Source organism: Aythya fuligula, chromosome 26 (assembly GCF_009819795.1).
Source record: "Aythya fuligula isolate bAytFul2 chromosome 26, bAytFul2.pri, whole genome shotgun sequence".
Taxonomy (NCBI): Eukaryota; Metazoa; Chordata; class Aves; order Anseriformes; family Anatidae; genus Aythya; species Aythya fuligula.
In genome coordinates, this window is record NC_045584.1 from 3,696,360 (window position 1) to 3,709,422 (window position 13,063).

At 44.9% G+C, this 13,063-nt stretch overlaps 2 protein-coding genes across 2 annotated transcripts; both read right to left on the bottom strand.

The window, feature by feature from the left end:
- Window positions 1–954: 954 nt before the first annotated feature.
- Window positions 955–7,208, bottom strand: LOC116499257 (kelch-like protein 23). The gene is made up of 3 exons (XM_032203938.1): window positions 6,230–7,208; window positions 5,082–5,493; window positions 955–1,267 (listed from the first exon to the last, which is right to left on the bottom strand). The coding sequence occupies exons 1-3, from the start codon at window positions 7,206–7,208 to the stop codon at window positions 955–957; spliced, it is 1,704 nt and encodes a 567-aa protein (XP_032059829.1).
- Window positions 7,209–8,949: 1,741 nt separating this feature from the next.
- Window positions 8,950–12,963, bottom strand: LSM7 (LSM7 homolog, U6 small nuclear RNA and mRNA degradation associated). Its single transcript, XM_032203603.1, has 4 exons — window positions 12,907–12,963; window positions 12,604–12,694; window positions 11,114–11,185; window positions 8,950–9,998 (listed from the first exon to the last, which is right to left on the bottom strand). Exons 1-4 carry the CDS (start codon window positions 12,961–12,963, stop codon window positions 9,856–9,858), a joined length of 363 nt encoding a protein of 120 aa, XP_032059494.1. The 3' UTR covers window positions 8,950–9,855.
- Window positions 12,964–13,063: the final 100 nt, after the last annotated feature.

Genomic DNA, 13,063 nt, shown 5'->3' on the forward strand with positions numbered 1-13,063 from the left:
ATATCAGTAATGTCAGCTCGTGTCAATCAGCAAATTTTGCTGATTGTCAATCAGCAAATCTTTGAAACCTGCTAGAGGTCTGATAACACTGATAATTCAAAGGCCCAAAAACTACAGAGAGACAGTATATCATCATATACGTTTGTCTACAAGCAATATATAGAAACCTACAAATGCTGTCTTTAAAAGCTGTTTTCTACATAGGTTTCGAATATGCTTCCAAGGGGTCTGATATATTTTGCACAAACATTAGGGAAAATTAAACCATTTTAGAGAACTGCAAAGAGGTGGGGAATGAAGGATGGTGTCCCCAGAACACTTTATCATTAAGAACCGTGGCCTACCTCCCAGATCTGACCCATCAAAGAAAAATATAAATAATTCAGGAAAGATATGTGAGAGAAAGGCAGAAGGAACTGGAGCCAACATGCTCGTGTCCTGCTGTTTCTTACAGCAGTGCTAAATCCTTAGTCCTGCCCATCAATCCCCTCTTCTTCATAAGCGATCTTTAATTAAGGGTATATACAGGTCATATACTCCTACTTTTTTTTTTTTAGTTGTTTGTTGTGTTTTGTTTTGTTTTGTTTTGTATCTGATGCCATGACTTTCCTGTCTCTCCCAACTGTTCAAAGGACAGAAAACTAGAGAAGTTAGAGGACAGAGCAGCCTTTTGTGTAACATCAACGCTGAGGCATTTGTGTACTCTTGTGTACACTGACCACTATTTCCAGTAACAACCTGCAAACTACATGTAGTCGCAAAGGTTTCTTTCGCTGGCTTTGGCTTCAAGATAATTGCCAAGTAAAAAACAGAACAGCTAGAAATGAAACAGATCTATTTTTAAAATTAAAAATTAAAAAATAAAAATCGCAAATCAAATTTGATACAATGCAGTTCCCGTCATCTGTAAAGCACGTGACTTTTTCTTTATGGTTATGTTGGATCTGGTATCACTCATACCCATGTATCAAACCTTCGCACAGAGACACAGCCACGAATAGGAAGGGGGCAAGGCAGTTTGTTTTCTATGACCTGGCACATATCAACATAGGGATCAAAGAGGACTACAATTGGGAGGGCACTGTTCCCCTTTCTCTGTCCAAGGAGATAAATTTGTCCATTAACAGTGCTGCATCCCATGAAGAACTTCTTGGTCAAGCATTCCTCATCCACACGAGTCCATTCATCTGTTTCCACATCGAATCGAAACGCTCCCCCTCCTATGGTGTACAGAGCACTATTCAGTGATGTGATGCAGAGGTCATACCTGAGAGGGAATCACAGAATTACAGAAAAATTAAAGTTGGAAAAGACCTCCAAGACCATTTGGTCAAACCATCCCCCGACCACCAATGTCACCCACTAAACCATGTCCCTATGCACCAAGTCCAACCTTTCCTTGAATACCCCCAAAGATGGTGACTTGACCACTTCCCTGGGCAATCCATTCCAATGCCTGACTGCTCTTTCTGAGAAGAAATGTCTCCTAATTGTTTAAATTGTTGAAGAGTAGGGGCATGACGTTTCCATTTTTCCACTCACCAGGGACATTGCCCGAATGCCAGGACTTTTCAACTCAGATGGAGAGAGGCTTGGTGACTCCATCAACCAGTTCCCTCAGGACCCTGAGATACATGTCACTAGGTCCCATAGACTTGTACCTGTTTAGAGTCATCAGGTGGTGTTGAACCTGCTCTTCACTTACAGTGGGTGGGACTTTGATCCGCCAGCCTCCATCTATGGTTTCAGGGAAATGAAAGACTTGGGAAGCCTGTCTACCAGTGCAGATGGAGGCAAAGAAGTTGTTGAGTACCTCAGCCTTCTCCATGTCAGTCGTTACCAATTACTCAGCTATAGAAACTCACTCCTAATATAAGAAATTAGCCGCCTATAATTGCTCACACACTATTTTCACCCCTTGGTTTATTTTCACAAATGTTAAAGGCACACGGTGGCCTCTGGGGACTCCTCCTGTTCCCCCCAGTGCAGCAGCCCAAAGGAAGCTGGGTCCTCTCTCGTGCTCTTCCTCAAGGCTCTGTGCAGAAGGGCTGCCACCTCTCGCACAAGGGCTGGGGGATGGGAAAGAAGCACTCACACAACCCCTGAGAATTGGCAAGAGTTGTTTATTGCCGGGACATCCTGCAGGTGAGCCTGCGGGATGTCCGTGGTGTTCGGTGGCCCCAAGCTAATGCTTGGGATGGAGCCTGAGCAATGAGTAGGGAGCTGGGCGGGCACTCCTGCGCCGCTGTTGGTGCTCTCGGATGGAAGAGAGCAACGACATGCTGCGGTAGTCCCAGGTCTGTTCTGGTGGAGGTGGATCCACTTCCATTTGTTCCTCCACCTCCTCTTGTGGACCCAGCTCCATGGGCTCCACAGTGCTTGGCAGAAAGTCAAGCCAGTCTTTGCCCGGGACCGCCCAAACAGGTTGCCTTCCATTCCGAATGTTTTCAGGCCAGGGTGCCGAGCCAGGTGGTCGTCCAGTTCCGCCTCCAGGTCCCATAAAACTGTCAGCTTGATTTTCACACATGGATTTGAGGCTGCTGACAGTCTGATGGCCATGCCTGGGTCCCATGCTCCGTTCTGGACTGTTGGCACGCCTCTGCTCCCCGTGGCTATCTTCCCGATGCTCCTGATTTTGCCCCATGCCACCGTCACGCCTCTGGGAAGGCCCAGGCCCCCTTTTGCTGGGTGCTTGAGGGGCTGGCCTGTTCCCCGCGTCGTTGCGGTACCAGTGGTACCGCCGATGTCTGTCAGTGGGCTGGGCAGAGGTCTCTCGAGCACTGATGTCTCTTGTGCTGCCGGCGCTCTCCCTCCGCCCACGACACATCTCCTTCGTGTTAGCTGCATTCCTTCTTGGTGCTCTTTCGGACGGCATCGCTGTCCTCGCACACCAAGAAGGGCCGCTTCTCGCTTTGATGCTTCTAGTCGTCCTCCTGCCGCTTTCGCTGGCTGTCAGAAGAGCTAGTCGCTGAGCGAGTGGTGGGCCAGTGGCAGGGGGCTTGTTTTATAGGGCCCACGGGGCAGTGGTGGCCACTGTGACCTCAGCAAGGCTCTGTGATGGAGTGGCCCACGCGTGGCCAAAGGCGGCTGTGTTGGGAGCAGCCTGGAAGATGCTCTCACGTGGAAGGAGGGAGGAGGGTTGGGGGGGCTGAGGGCCCCTTTTCTGGGGCTGGCTCCCCTGGGCCAGTTGGCCTCCCAGAGAGAAAGGCTGCCCCTCGGCCACAGGGACTGCCCTCCACCTCCCATCCTGTGCCATGGGTTTATTTTTAACACTGGTTTTTAGGTAATTTCATTCTATTATTTATGGAAAAGAACAGAAGCAAGGTGTATCTTCAGCCCTAACTCCCATGTGCGCTTTGTGCTCTGAGTGGAGGATTTTTTTCCTCCCATCACATCTAATCTAAATCTCCCCTCCATTTGTTCAAAGCCATTATTCCTTGTTCCATCACTACACTCCCTGCTAGAGCCCATCTCCAGCTTTCTTTCATCTGAACTTCAGGTTGCTCAGAGGCTCTAGAGGTCTAGGGACTCGAGACCTCTTCCCAAATAATCAGTATCCACAGTACACACCATTAGCTTCAGCTATCCCCTGCCCCAGTCTCCCCATCTCCAGTGACAGCAGGAACACTACCTACTCGTGTTTACTCAGGTTGCAAAGATATGAAGTGCTCCTACTCCTGCCCAAAAGCACAGCCGCTGTCCTATGACTACAGAGCATCATTACCACAATTATCGGCAAGCAAGAAATCAACATTTTATACTAAGCCTCATGTCAGTGAACAGCATTATCGGGGAAGCTTGCACAATTAAACCATAATTCAGTGGATGGATGTTAAGTACTTTACAGATGAGCAAACTAAGAAAGCATTAGCTGCAGGATTCAAAGGTGCCAGCTAGTGACCAGCGACGTCCTGTGTGTGCTCCCAGCACACAGGAGGGTCCCAGGCAGCCGCAGAGGAGTCAGGAGGCCACCTCCTCCCCTGGATAATTCTTAAGATGTGGAGGAGGAAGTAGAGACTAAGAGGGGGAGACTTAAAGTCAGAGGCACTGCAGATAATGCAGGATTATGTTTGCTGGAAAGTGTCTTTATTCCTGCTGCAGAATGTTTGCAGTGCTGGCTCTGGACAAAACATCCAAAGCAGCACCAGCTACAGATGGGTCCCGCAGGGCCAGAAAAGCACCCAGGCTACCAGGAGATGCCATGGTTCACTCAGCTACATACCCACTTAGACCTGACTGAGAAAAAACACTCCTGATTGCTTTGCTGCAAGCTGCTAGAAATAGTTCCATATCTTGCCAATAAATCCCCACCACCAGACTAATGGACCGTGGACAACTCCAGCAGTCTTCCATTGAAATGGAATTACTTGCACACACAAAAAGTGACTGGAAATGGGTGTTGTGGGAACATCCATCTCCTGTCCCATGTGCTGACGCAGCGGAAGGAGGGAGGACAGGGACAGTTTGCTTCGAGATGTAATGGAGAGCTTGGCTCTTACACACTTGTGGCTGCATGAGCCCTTTACCACGGATCCCAGAGCTCAGGGATGGGAACCGGTCATCTCCTGGCAGCCAAAGCAGCAAAGGATGCCACTGGCTTCAGGAAGCTCTGCCTCAAGCTTTATATATTTCAAATATGGGTGACTTTTAGCTGTTTTCCACAGTCTGTGGATCGTTTCTCTTGCTCAAATAATTTAGCTTTAACCTGAGGCTGTGGGCTTAATCCTTGCTGTCAAACCCAGCGTGTAGCTTTGCATGCAGCCCCTGCAGGTATGGGGGAATACAGCATGAATCTCTCTGACTCTTTCAAATTCTAGCAGAGCTGCTTTATGTTTGTAGAAATAGACATAAATAAAAATATATCTGACAGGCTTTAATCTACATTTCTCCAGTATATCATCATCTGTGCTGGATTTACCATCTTATAACCCTCCACTGACTCCTTTCCAGGTTCTTTGCATCTCTCTTGTACTGGAATCCCAAAACTAGCCATTGTTCCAGGTGGTCTCATTGGTGCAGAGGGGAACAATAATGCCCCTCTCTCTTGAGCATCTCTCCTCATCAGGTCCCAGATTTCTTACCTTGGAAGCGGGGAAAATGAGATGACATCCCAGCTATCCGTCTCTGTGTTCAGCCTTTGCACTCCACCATAGACGTGTCCATTTTCATCCAAACCACAGACCACATAGATCCTGGTCCCCACACTGACCGCATCTCCTCTCTCCACAGGTTGAACCATAGGACTCATGCTTTCCCACTGTGGGTCCACCAAAGCCATGCGCTCCACTTCTGCGATTATCCCTTCATCTGTGCTCCCTCCAAGTACATACAGGTAGAGCCCTGCTCCTACTGCACAATGGCTATTGCGAGACTTCTTCATGGCAGGCCCTTCCAGCCAGCTATTACTCAAACAATTGTAGATCAGCACCCAATCGACACTATACCACACAAACTCATCCCGGAAATATCCTCCTGTCACAAAAAGGAAGTTCCCTGGAAAGACAGCAGAGAAAAGGATCAGTTACACAAAGGCTAAAAATTGGTCCTGAGGGCTTTCTTTTTATTATTATTTTTTTTTCCTCTAAGCTGTACCAGTAGGCTGCAGGATGAGCAAAGAAAACAACTGCTCTTTGTATTAGTGGGCAATATTTGATTCCTCATCTGCCCAGATATGCTGAGCCCACAGGATGAAGCAACTCTTTCCAAGTTGGCTCCCACTATTGAACAGAACCATGAAAGCAGAAAAGAACCTCTGGGGATCTCACATCCAGCCTTCCACTTGAAACGGGACTATCACCAACACTAAGTAAGGGAAGTCATGGTTTTTGAGCTGTCTTGAAAGTCTTCAAGGATGAAGACATCACAACATTCACATGTAAATTTATCTTAAAGGCAACTATAAATCAGCAGTCACCACCTGTCAAAACCAAGGCCAAAAAAAATGCTTAAAGTCATTAGACTCACTCCAGATAAAACTAATGTGAGGAATCCAATACCTTTATTGTTCCTGCTATAAGAAAAAATAATTTAGCTTTGCCTAACATTCTTCAAAGGCTATGGAAAACAAGGCCATTCCTTGAACACAAGCGAGGTTTTTGGCAATGCTATATTTTATAGGAAAAAGCAGCTGAATTTGCTGCATTTGAGACTCTAAATAAACCTCAGCTTTTCTTTGTGTTTGCTCAGTCCCACTTGTTGGCATCACTTGAGGTACAGGTCTGCAAGTTACCTACTGCTGCCACTGCATATTGCGTGAGGTTTCTGCGCTGCAATGGAGAACAAGCCTGCCAGGTCCCTGTTTTAGGTTGAAACAGAAATAATTCTTGTTGTTCGTTGTCATGCTTTCCTCCCAGGACATATAAGGTGTCATAGCTCCGACCAGCATTAGGACACAGCTTCAGATTTTGCCAGCTGGGTGGAGGACAGCTGTCTAACTTCCTTATTAGTCTGGAGAAGGTATCTGACTGTCCATGGCGCTTGCTTCGTTTCACCAAGACATCGAGGAAGGACAAACTCAGAAAAGCGACCCTGACTTCGCCCACCAAATCCAAGAAGTCTTCCTCCCTCGTTGCTGAGTCCTCCATTATCCACCTCACAATACTGTCAAAAACCACATCTTCTCGAGGAACAAATAGCTCATCACTTTTTAGGAAGTGCATCAACGTTTCTTTGGGTAGAGCCTTGAATTCTTCCTGACACATCACATCCCCCCAGTGGGTGAGAGCTACATTCATAGCAGATGCATGCAGCTCTACAAAGGCAAATTGCTGTGAGTAGGTCATCAGGCCCAGACAGTTGGAAACATGCAGCTCCCTCTCCAGAAATTTCTCACACAACAGTTTCACCCTGTCAAACTGTAAAAAATCAGCTGTTTCCAGTAAGCTGATCACATTTTCTTGACCTATTAGCACTTGGGCTGTGCGAGTAAACTCAAGAAGTGCCTGAAAAGGTGCTGCATCGATCCCTCTGATCACTATATGGTGCTCGGTGCTCTCTCTTGCACCCCCAAAAAACATTGCTTCAAAATATCGGCTGTGCAGTGAAAGTGCCCTTCGGCTGACCTGAAAGAGTCTCTCTCCAACCTCAAGAACCGTGTCTGCAACCATTTCTGCCTGAGTTCCCAGCTCTTCTGCGTCTTGCATGGACTCCATGTCTGTTGACTGCTGACCAGTTAAAATTAACTCCGTCCCTACGCAGTCTTTACTCATGTGAGGTCTCTGGAAACATTATCCGCCCAGCTCCAGGATAAATACAAGATAAGCCAACCTTAGCCTAAAAATAGAATATGTTTTCCACCCTCCTGCTTTGCTTTTCAGCCTTTCCTGCTGCTTTCAGAGCAGCAATAGCAGGAAAGCTGTTTAACTACAAAGAGATAGATTTAATTGCCACCCACCTTTGCTAGGCAATACCAAAGTCAATTGGGGGAGCTGTTCTCCAAGCAAAAAGCCTAGACTAGGAGGAGGAGGGAGGTAAAACAATCAAAACCTTCCCAAGCACTGACTACACCTAAGGAAGTTATAGATTATCATTGAACCTGCTGGTAGAAGTAAAAAATGACTTATTACAATGCTTTTTATTTCTGAAAAACAAAAACTTAAGACTTTCCAAGAAAAACAATTTCCCCAAAGCTAGATCCTTCACCAATTTAACTTTGATATCAAATTCCAGATTGCTTGCAGTATTTGTTAAATATTTAGCTTTAAGCTTTAATAAGACATGGGGAGACGGAAAGAGCCCCCACGCAAATACCAAAGGCAGCCACGTACCTAGCCAGCCTCAACCTCGATGCACTAAACCAATAGTCATAGAATGAGCAACAGATCACTCGCTGATTCCACACTGTGGATTTCCCAGAGCATTTAGACCAAGCTGTTAAGTGGAGGGATTTGCACCCTGACTTTGAACTAGGGCTACTTACCCTAGTGGTTTTCAGCAAACAGAAGAGTGCTACATGGATCTAGTACACCTCTTTCTCTCTGCAGGTGAACAGGGGGAAGTGCCAATCTCTCCTGGTAACCAACGATAGAACAAGGGAATAGCACAAAACTGCACCAGGGCAGGTTCACACTGGATGTAAGAAAAAAATTCTTTACTGTGAGGGTGGTCAAACACTGAAATAGGTTTCCTTAGAGAAGCTGGTGATGGCCCATGCCTGTCAGCATTCAAGAGGCACTTGGACAATGCCCTCAATATGCTTTAACTTTTGGTTAGCGCTGAATAGGTCAGGCAGATGGACTAGATGATCTTATGGACTAGATGATCTTCGAAGGTCCCTTCCAACTGAACTATTCTGTTTTGCAGTATTACAAAAATATGTTGGAAGGAGCATGACTCTACAGACAGCTATGGAAAACACTTGAAGAATTAACCCCTAGGAGCTGAAAATCCAGAAGCACTTGTTTATACAGGGTTTTATGTCACACTAGACAAATGGTCTCTGTCATAGCTCCCTGGACAACTCTGATATACTGAACTTGAATCAACTTACTGCAAGTTCCCAATCATTTTAGAGTTGACCCAGGAAAAGCCACGAACAAGTTGCTGTTGCCAAAATGAACAGCCAGTATAGCCTGCCCTTGCCATGCTTTCTCAAAGATGTCCAGAACAAGACTCTTGCTGCAACCAAAACCCTTCACCCAGCTACAACCTCCTTGTAAAGGGTCCACAGGAAACAGAAAGTAGCAGAAGCAGGTTGCCTACAGGCTAGATGCAGGCATCTTCTACAAGAGTCTAAAATGCCTAACAAATGCAGATGTATTCACATAAGGGACCTGAAGCTATAATTTTTCATTGCTTTCCTGCCTTAGAATGGAACACTATTTCTGATCTTGTCACTTCTTCTTTTGCTGTGTTCACCCACCCCTTGAACAAATGTCTTTTAGGTTTAGAAATATGGAGAAGTTGCAATGGCAGATGTAGACCCTTTTTTCAAACAAACAGACATTTAGAAACAAGTTAATTTGCATTTATTCACTCACAAGTCCTCAAATCCTGCTATTTGAAGTATAAAAGAAATAAAGTGTTTACTTACAAATCAAATTATTATAGCCATCCCCTCGTGGTTCTTTTATATAAAAATCAGCAGTATTTCCAGACACTGCCTACAACTGAACATGCTTCCTCTAAAGTTTCAGCTATCAAACAGACACTTCCGTAAGGTTCACATCAATCAGCTGAGACACAATCATGTGACAAGTTAGTCCAATTTTCCTGCAAAAGTGTGGGAGCCTTCCAATTGCAGATTTTTTGGGTTGTGATCTGTGCAACAAGTGCTAGAAAATATCTTCTTAGCTATGTAGCTTGTATAGGTGATAAGGTACCATATGATGGAAGTATTTCTCCTGCATGCACTGGAACAAGCAGGAAAGAGACCAAAATCTAAAGAAGGAAGACTAAAACACAACACAAAATGCTTCCCAGCTGAGTCCTGAAAACTAAGAGGAAGAAAAACACAACCTAATCTATTTGGATCCATTTAGTTTAAAAACAGTTGTAATGTATTTAAAGATGCACAACATATAAACAATATTTGGGGCATTCTTTACTAATTTTAATGTGGTTGTTTCAAAATTCACAATATCAAGAAGATTTCTGACAATTCCTAGATAGCATATTCTCTCCTGTCAGCTCTAAACACTGTAGAGCTTCACATTTATTTGAAAAAAAATCAGAACTTACTTCTTGCATACCACACCCTGTCCTGCACTTCTTATGGAAAACCACAAAAATAAAAGCTGTTTTTCACACTAACAAACACATGTTCAAACTCCTCCCACAAATCAGGGAGCTTCACACACACGGATAGTTTCCTCCATGATTTGTACCCCCGAAGTCTTCAGAGATAGCACAAAGCCATTAGCCATCCTGCTGCTGAATGAAAGGGTTTGGAATTGCTTCCATGCCATCCTGTGGACAGATGAGAACCACAGAAGTCCCTCTGCAGACCACAAGTCCCAGCTGACGTGTGTCTTCTGTTAATTTGTATTGATCATCTGGGTCTGAAAAAAAAGAGATCCATAGTTAAAATGGCAACATAAGGAAGATAAACCAAATTTCCTCAACTTCAAAAAGCACAGATGTTATTTTTCCAGACTTCCCAGCTTGCTTTTTTTTTTTTTTTAAATTGAGCACAGAAGACTACAGAAATAATGCAGTAACATCTGACATTTTCAGCACATTATTGCTTTATTAGCTTTCAAAGCAACAAATTTATCTTTTAACAAATTCACTCTTTAATTCACCTAACCAAAAGCATAGATACAAACATTAAAAAAAAAGGAAGAAAAAAAAGATCCTGATACCATTTCAAATGACCTTACAGACAAACACTTTCAGTGGATTGAAGTGAGACCTCATAGTGGCCTATAGCTTTCTCATGATGGGGACTGGAAGGGTGACAGGACCTGAGGAACAGCATAAAGCTGCTTCAGGGGCAGGTTGGGTATTAGGAGAAGGTTCTTCACTGAGAGACTGGTCAGGCACTAGAACAGGATCCCTGGTGAAACAGTCACAGTTTTAAGCCTGCTGGTGTTCAAGAAGATTTGGACAACGCTCATGGACATACGGTTTGATTTTCAGGCTGTTCTGTGTAGAGCCAGGAGTTGGATTTGGTAAACCTTGTGGGTCCCTTCCAACTCAGAATATCCTACAACTCTGAAAAAAAATCATAGCTCTATTAGCTCTAAGAAGCTACAGAAGACTTTAGTTCCATGGGTATAAAGAGATTGCATTTACAGTACAGTTTATAAGACTATAAAATACTAATTCTTGCTGAAAAAATGCTTCTCATGCTTTGTGCAAGACTGGCAACCCTCCAGGTCAAAGGCACTCTGCCTATCTGAAAGAGAACGCTTCTTCATTCCAGCTTTATAGGACAGGAGTACCAAATAAAGGAGCTCAAGCAAAGACTAGCAATGCTCTGCAACAGAAAACACACTTAACCTGTGTTATTTCATCCACTCATGCTTAATTCCTGTCTATGAGTCTCTGTTCAGGTGATGTCAACCTACCATTTTTGGTTATTCACTCACAGAGCCCTAAGTTTTCTGTTAAGCGAATCATTGGGGGGGAGGGGGGGGAAAGAGATGCTTTACAGAGATAGTGTATTACTTACCTCTCATATATTCAATGGTACCATCAAGCACAAGGTTCAGTAGAGGGTCAAATCCTTTCAAGACACCGCTTGCTATTAAAAACCACACACAAAAGAATAATTAAAGACCAAAACCAGGAACACAGAAACGCAGAAGGTTGAGAACTCACTCAGTTCTCCAGATACATTCCCTTCCTCAAGCAAGAGGATCAAAAGAGTGACAAATATTAAACAGCACACTTTATCAAAATGCAGAAGCGTGAGAACCCAGCTTGTGTTGTATTCCAGTTTTTACAACTAATTACAGAAGTGTTAATGCCTTAAAGATCATTTTGAGTTTTCAGCCAGTTTCATGAGCATTTTAAGAATATCTCAGCATAACAAATCAATACAAAGTCAAAACATTAAATAGGTAAAACAAAGACCCCTTACAGAAGTGGAATGTCAAAAAGGAGGAAAAACTTTTAATATCTTCCCTCAGACAATCCATTTTCTAGGTGCTTTTCTGGGATGTAACCTTTTCAGCATAAGCACTAGCTTTATAGGAATGCACTGCAGACAGTCAGTGGCTCTATTATAAAACAGAACACAGTTCTTCAGGACTGGTCACTAAAATTGCAGGACTACACAGATAGATCTCTCTTATTGAAAAATACTTGATTATCAGCATTACTATCATTGCTACCAGCCCAAACCAAGGAACAGACTCCTGTATCTGAGATGTTAAATGAGGATTATAAAAGTAATAGCATGACTTTTCTGAGAAGAAAATCTAAACCATTAGACTCAACAGAATTGAACATTGCTCAAGAACTACCAAAAAACCACCCCCCCACTTAACAGTAGAGTACAAATAATTTCCAAAACTCTAAGCATCAGGGCCCACCAGACTTTAAATGAGATTTTTGCAAACAAATTCGCAAAGCTAACTTCCAGCATCTCCCACGCAGCATTTTGTTAGCTTTCAGATAAACAGGTGGCCTACAGGTGGCACTATCAGATGCTCACGGATAGATAGCTGTAAATACGACAGGAGCAAATAAGGAAGGAAACATAACTGCTTTGGAAGTGATGGAGAGACATGGAAATACCTTGAAACAATCTAAGAACTCCAGGCACGTTTTAGCAAGCTAAGAGATGAGAGGGAAGACAGGTGTGTGAATCGTAACACCTAAGAATGTTTCTTTGCTGCTTTAAGAGCACTCTTGAAATGTAAGGAGTCAGGAAAAAGGAACGAGAACTAACAGAAGATGGAAAAAGGTGCACAGATGAAATACAGAGATAAAATCTCAGCCAGGGGATTAATAGAAAGATCAAAGGAGATACGCTTCGCACAAGTAAATAGCAAACTGTAATGAATGAAAGCACCCGTTATTCATTGCCTTTCCTCGAAAGAAAACAAGAAAGAAGAACGCAGCCCCAGAAGAGAAAGGAGTCAAAACACGAGGAGATGCACAGAGAACCTCATTCTGGGGGCACCCGTGCCCGGACCCAGCCCGGTGCCGGCTCACCTTCTCTCCCCCCTTGAAACTTCACCCGGATGGTTTTGTCGATGTACTTGGAGAGGTCCAAGATGCTCTCCTTCTTCTTCTTCTCCTTATCCTACAGCAGCGGAGCAGAGGCAAAGCTGGGTTAAAGAGGAGCCTCCCCCAACCCAACCCAACCCCCCTTCCCTCCCCGTCAACTTAGGCGCTTTTTACACCACCCTCTTTATAGCACCGCTACGGAAATCACCCCGAGGCAGCTACGGACGAGCGCGGAGCGAGGGGAGCAGCTGCCCGACGCCCCCCGTGGCGGCGCAGCCCCCTCCTCACCGCCATCTTGCCCGCGCCGCCACCGCCGCCGCCGCCACCCCCGCCGACGTTCGCCATTTCATTTGCCGCCGCCAGAAGTGACGTCGCCTCCCGGGTAAACACCCATTGGCTTGCCGCGGGGCGAGGGGCGGGACTTCCGGGCCTGGTTGCTAGGTAA

What these genes read in the sequence shown, in the direction of transcription:
- LOC116499257 (XM_032203938.1), bottom strand. Translation starts at nt 7,208, where the DNA reads ATGAGTAAAGACTGCGTAGGGACGGAGTTAATTTTAACTGGTCAGCAG. An exon ending in ATATGCAGTGGCAGCAGTAG is followed by an intron (nt 5,494 to 6,229) that starts GTAACTTGCAGA and finishes CTGTCTTTCCAG; the next exon opens with GGAACTTCCTTTTTGTGACA. An exon ending in TCATTTTCCCCGCTTCCAAG is followed by an intron (nt 1,268 to 5,081) that starts GTAAGAAATCTG and finishes ATTCCCTCTCAG; the next exon opens with GTATGACCTCTGCATCACAT.
- LSM7 (XM_032203603.1), bottom strand. Translation starts at nt 12,963, where the DNA reads ATGGCGAACGTCGGCGGGGGTGGCGGCGGCGGCGGTGGCGGCGCGGGC. An exon ending in GCGGCGCGGGCAAGATGGCG is followed by an intron (nt 12,695 to 12,906) that starts GTGAGGAGGGGG and finishes CCGCTGCTGTAG; the next exon opens with GATAAGGAGAAGAAGAAGAA. An exon ending in TACCATTGAATATATGAGAG is followed by an intron (nt 9,999 to 11,113) that starts GTAAGTAATACA and finishes CTTTTTTTTCAG; the next exon opens with ACCCAGATGATCAATACAAA.